Source organism: Haematobia irritans, chromosome 5, assembly GCF_050003625.1.
Source record: "Haematobia irritans isolate KBUSLIRL chromosome 5, ASM5000362v1, whole genome shotgun sequence".
Lineage (NCBI taxonomy): Eukaryota > Metazoa > Arthropoda > Insecta > Diptera > Muscidae > Haematobia > Haematobia irritans.
The window spans coordinates 166,107,332-166,113,331 of NC_134401.1; the positions used below are offsets into that span (position 1 = coordinate 166,107,332).

The following is a 6,000-nucleotide window of genomic DNA, read 5'->3' on the forward strand; positions in this document are numbered from 1 at the left end:
TTTTTCTATAGAAATAAAAAGAAAACTTTCTATAAAAATAAAATTTTGAAGAAAATTGCAATAGAAATACAATTTTGGAAAATTTTCTATAGAAATAACATTTTGAGAAAATTTTCTATAGAATTAAAATTTTGACAAAATGTTCTATAGAAATAAAAATTTTGACAAAATTTTCTACAAAAATAAAATTTTAAGAATTTTTTCTATAGAAATAAAAAGAAAACTTTCTATAAAAATAAAATTTTGAAGAAAATTGCTATAGAAATACAATTTTGGAAAATTTTCTATAGGAATAACATTTTGAGAAAATTTCGCATAGAATTAAATTTTTGACAAAATTTTCTATAGAATTCAATTTTTGAAAAAAAATTCCATAGAATTAAAATTTTGAAAAAAATTGCCTAGAATTAAATTTTTGATAAAAAAAAAATTCCATGGAATTCAATTTTTGAAAAAAAAATCTATAGAAATAAATGTTCTATAGAAATAAAATTTTGACAAAATTTTCTATAGAAATAGAATTTTGACATAATTTTCTATAGAAATAAAATTTTGACAAAATTTTCTATAGAAATAGAATTTTGACATAATTTTCTATAGAAATTTATTTCAATTCAATTTCATAGCAAAGATTATTTTTTGCGTTGTGTAAGTTTTTCATTCTTTTATTTTTTTATGGACATTTTCCTGTAGCTCCGTTAGGTTTTAATTTAACGCAAAGTAAATTGAAGATATTTCTAATGGAGCCTCATGAAAACGGAGACTAATCAATAATTATTTAAACACCAATATTGAAATAGTATATTTATTTATTCTTTTAATAATAACTTACAAAATAAATAAAAAGATATTTAAAGTACTTATAGACGATATATTCTTCTTAGTGTATCCCTTCCAATGGTGTGTAGGTTTTGTATTGATATAAATCCGGTCCGCCATAACCATAGAGTAATTTACCACGTCCATTGGCATCATAATAAGGATATCGATATTTGGGTCTAAAATAAAGAAAACATTGATGCTCGTTATGTTGAGCCTCAGTCATAGCAGTTCATTCCAATTACCTTTCGAAATATTGGAAATTTGGTGCTCTTGGTTGGACAGTTGCATTAACAATACGCAGGAAACAGACTACAACTAGAAGAAACTAAGAAAAATAAAAATGATTAAAAGTAATGAAACATAATTGTCATATATATATTATAAACTAATGAATATAGCAATATAATTGTAAACCAGGGTAATTTAGATGTTGCTTTCATTGTTGGAACCCATACCTACATATATTGCCCTAATGTCCCATCTTCTATTTGTATTGTCTTTGACGTTAGCTCACATTTTTGCTGCTACTCTCATTAATTTTCTTTGAGTGTATGATTTTTGGGATGAGTAAGATTTTTTCTAAATTTTTGAAATATGAAATATTAATTTATTCCAAACCCTTTAAACCTATGACAGATTAATATAAACAATATAATTTTTTGCAGTTTGATAATTTCTTGGGAAAATAAAAATATTTCACACCCCGCTTTACTCATACATCCTCACAAGTTGCAAACCAGAAATTGCTAAAATTATGTAATCGAGAGAAAAAGAGGCAAACTTCATTTATGACACACATGCACACCTGCACTTAGCATCTAAACAATATTGTTGTTGTTCACCACACTATCAGCTGTTACTACACTTACTCTGGCCCAATTATAAAGGCTCATACAAACAACAACAACTACTACTATAGCAAGCTTGTTAAACTAATACGAAGAGCAGGAAATCTCAAGAAACTTGTCTATTAAGACAGGCTTTACAAGATAGTGATGCCATATCAAGATTTAAATCTAGCTGGAAACGCTTTGATGTTTATTTACACATTTTGTAGTTTGTAGTTTGAAGTTTCAAAATTGTTTTGAGTTCAAAGTTGTAAGAATGTCTTTAGTGACGAAGTTCATAATGGACGAATTTGTAGTAAAATTTACAAATTTAAAGAAATAATTAACTATTTTGTGAGAAATACGAATTTAGTAAATCTTTATGCTTAATTTTTGTATAATTTAGTCCTGTTTTTTAGTTCATTTAATTAACGTACGCAAAAATTATTAGAATAAAGCACACTTTCTCCAAACATAAAATTTTCATAAACTAAGATAAAGTTAAATTGGATTTAGTGAAATAGAGAGTTCAGTTGATATCCCTGCTTGCTTAGAATTAACCTTTCATAAATGGACACCTCCTAAATGGGCACAAAATTTGGGCGACCGTGGTTTGAGAGGCTGGAACTTCTAAATCGTAACGGCGCACAGAAAAAAGTAAAGTATTCACTGAAAAAAACAGTGAATCCACCAACAAGAAAACTTTTTAATTAATTTTAGAAAATTTGAACTAAACAGTATTACAAGCGCTGGCATCACGCCGATATCACAAAACTAGGTAAATATTTTTCGACAAATTCAAGAAAATTTATTAGAAATAATTTTCTACACTTGTTTAAGATAATTTGGAAGGTTGAATAAAAAAAGTAGAGTTCAAAATTGCAAGTGTCTTTAGTGACATATGAAGTTCATGATGTACGCTTTTGTAGTAAAATTTACAAATTTAAAGAAATAATGAACTATTTTATGAGAAATACAAATTTAGTAAAACTTTATACTTAATTTGTGTATAATTTTTTCCCGTATTTTAGTTCATTCAACTAACGTACGCAAAAAGTTGTTAGAGTAAACGACTTCCATGAACTAAAATATAGTTAAATTGGCTTTAGTGAAATAGAGAGTTCACTTTATTTACTTTTTTTTTTAATCGTACTTTAACAATATGTGAAGGATATAAATCAATTGATGTACCCGACTCATGTGCATTTATTTGTTTCCATTTCTCTATGAATATTTCAAATTTAGGGTGGGTACTATGTATGATTTCCGCGTACGAATCACCTGCAAATGTTATTTTTGTACTTCTAAATTAGAGTTTTGGTGGAAACGACCAATTTCATACATAAAACCATTAATTGTGTAGCTATTGGTAAACAATTTTTAGAAGCAAGCTATTTTGCACATTTCACCGAACACACTTCTGCCACCATTTTCATCATTTTCCATTGTTGGCATCCCTACAATGCATAACACAAAGTAATTTGAGTATATTTAAGCCGAGAGAGTGTTTGAAGTTGGTGAGAGTAATACTCAACGCCGGATATGAGGAATGGGTCAGTTTGCCATAGCAATGATGAGCTTAAAATGGGTTATACTCAAATGAATAGAGTATTCCAAATGACCCCAATGTGGAATAAATATAGTCAAGGTCTTTTAAATAAATACCAAAGATGTTGTAATAGAGCCCCTCCCCTCTTGAAAACCAAAATAAAATTCCCCTCTCTCTCTCATACACTCTATATGCTATGTTTGGGTCCAATGCTCTTTATAAAATGAGGCCAAATGACGAACCACAGCAAATGTCTCAAGGCAAACGAGTTTTTTCTTCATACCCACCAAAACACCATTTATTATCTTTGACAGATTTGAATCAATGGGATGTCAATCACCTGCCGCCAAAATATGTTTGGGCACTCTTGTAATGTGAATAGTTCTTTCGCTGTCTGATGGTATCTATGTTGGTGTAGAAATCTAGGAAAGCCCAACCAACTAATGTACGAGTATTTTCTTTCTTGTAGCTTAATTGAAATTCAAACCACATTTTAACGGACATCAATCATGGGGCTGGTGGTATTGAGCTGAGTTGATTTCGAAAGTAAAGGTTTTATTATTTTGCCTTTATGTTGGCAAACTAACTGCGATTTCCTTCTCATCTTTCAAAACTATCGTTATAGAATCACCAGCACTTATGGCCAGTGTCTGCATTCAATAAATGAAAGAAAGTCGGGCGGTGACAGTCGCTTTGGATGTAGAAGACTTTTTAGAAATTTATGTCAAACTAAGAAAGTCGGATTTATCTGCCCACAGAGCTTACGATTATTGACCACTTGAGAAATAGGTGTAAATTAGACGATTTTCTTTTAAAGTGATAATTAGGAAAAGCGAACAGATTAAAAGCCAATTTTAGCACCATTGAAACTACGAGAAAACTTTCAAAACTTACTGGTAACAGGAAAATTCCCAATTTGAACATTTTTGCTGCTAATGATTTTTATATTTTCCAAAAGAAAATGCTTTGTTTACAATTAGCCCAGGACAACACCCTTATTCACGTTTTGAACTTTTTGTTTATTCCAGAAACTTTGTTTTTAGTTTTTCAATTCCGTTACGACGTTTAGTGTATGGTTATAACCGTTTTTAAGCTCGTACAAATTGTGACTAAAATTTACTATTTGTCGTTGGGTTGTTTATGACAATTGGTAGTTTCAAGACGAGACCAACAAAAACGTTGAGTGTGCAATTGTAGACATAACAAAAGAAACGGCAAGAAAAACCTTATTAACATTGGTACAACAACAACTAAACTGGTTGGTAGTTGGTCTTTTGTGCTTTAACACTTGTAAGTGAGTCTGTTTTTTTTTGTTTCGTTGGCCCATAAACAAACAAACCACAAACTGTTAAGAGAGGTCATGGTAGAGAGTATGATAGGGAGTACCATAGACTATAGACTTTAGATAGATGATCCACTATTCTCTTTAAAAACAATGTGTCAGTTCCAAAAATTAATTTTCTGACATTTCGTTTTGATTTTTTCGTAAAGAGTCGGTCCCAAACATTAATTTTCGTGCATTTGCTTTTGTGTTGTTCGTAAAGAGCAATGCTGCTCAAAATTAAATTTCGTAGTTTCGCGATTTTGGTCACAATTTTTTGTTCCAATATGAACTTTTAATATATTAATTTATTTATAAATCCTCTGGTGCATCATAAACTGTCTAATTTTGTGTAAAATTGGCAAACTACAAAAAGGAAAACGAAAGAGATTGTAAGCGTGCTCTTATTTTTCTCGTTTATTCTTAATCTTCGGAACTGTCACAAATAGTTTGACACTCATGGCTCATCTATCTAAAGTCTATAGTCTATGGGGAGTACGAGAGAAGAGAGAGTTAGAAGAGTTTATCTCTCATCGTTTTTATTTTGAGCCATATTTGAGGTGGTATTTTTACTTTCATTCTACTAACACCCTATACAAAGGAATAACATATAATTTAATTAAATTAATGAACTTATATTAAATCAAGTTATATTAAATACAATTCATTTAGATAAAAAAATGGAAAAAAATAAATACTTTTGGGTTTAAAGGCTTGAAAATTCGACAAATGGAAAGACAAAAAGGAAATATTTTCAATCGAGATGGACAGAAAGAAATTAATGTCCAAACAAAAGTAACCAAGAACAATAATTAAATAAATGTGATTTCAATGAAAACTGAAATAAGAACATTTAAAAGCCGTGAGAAGAATATAAATATAGTACTTCAATTTTCTATAGAAATAAAATGTTGACAAAATTTTCTATAGAAATAAAATTTTCACAAAATTTTCTACAGAAATAAAATTTTGACAAAATTTTCTATAAAAACACAATTTTGACAAAATTTTCTATAGAAATAAAATGTTGACAAAATTTTCTTTAGAAATAAAATTTTGACAAAATTTTCTATAGAAATAAAATGTTGACAAAATTTTCTATAGAAATAAAATTTTCACAAAATTTTCTACAGAAATAAAATTTTGACAAAATTTTCTATAAAAACACAATTTTGACAAAATTTTCTATAGAAATAAAATTTTGACAAAATTTTCTATAGAAATAAAATGTTGACAAAATTTTCTATAGAAATAAAATTTTGACAAAATTTTCTATAAAAACACAATTTTGACAAAATTTTCTATAGAAATAAAATGTTGACAAAATTTTCTTTAGAAATAAAATGTTGACAAAATTTTCTTTAGAAATAAAATTTTGACAAATTTTTCTATGGAAATAAAATTTTGACAAAATTTTCTATAGAAATAAAATTTTGACAAAATTTTCTATAGAAATAAAATTTTGACAAAATTTTCTATAG

General features: G+C 28.1%; 1 protein-coding gene across 1 annotated transcript; it reads right to left on the bottom strand.

The window, feature by feature from the left end:
- Positions 1–791: 791 nt before the first annotated feature.
- On the bottom strand, positions 792–4,382 carry LOC142239239 (uncharacterized). The gene is made up of 3 exons (XM_075311010.1): positions 4,093–4,382; positions 1,065–1,147; positions 792–998 (listed from the first exon to the last, which is right to left on the bottom strand). Exons 1-3 carry the CDS (start codon positions 4,120–4,122, stop codon positions 881–883), a joined length of 231 nt encoding a protein of 76 aa, XP_075167125.1. The 5' UTR covers positions 4,123–4,382; the 3' UTR covers positions 792–880.
- Positions 4,383–6,000: the final 1,618 nt, after the last annotated feature.

Coding starts and splice junctions, on each gene's coding strand:
- LOC142239239 (XM_075311010.1), bottom strand. CDS start 4,122: ATGTTCAAATTGGGAATTTTCCTGTTACCA. Junction 1,148..4,092: donor TGGGAATTTTCCTGTTACCA/GTAAGTTTTGAA, acceptor TATTTTTCTTAG/TTTCTTCTAGTTGTAGTCTG. Junction 999..1,064: donor AATTTCCAATATTTCGAAAG/GTAATTGGAATG, acceptor TCTTTATTTTAG/ACCCAAATATCGATATCCTT.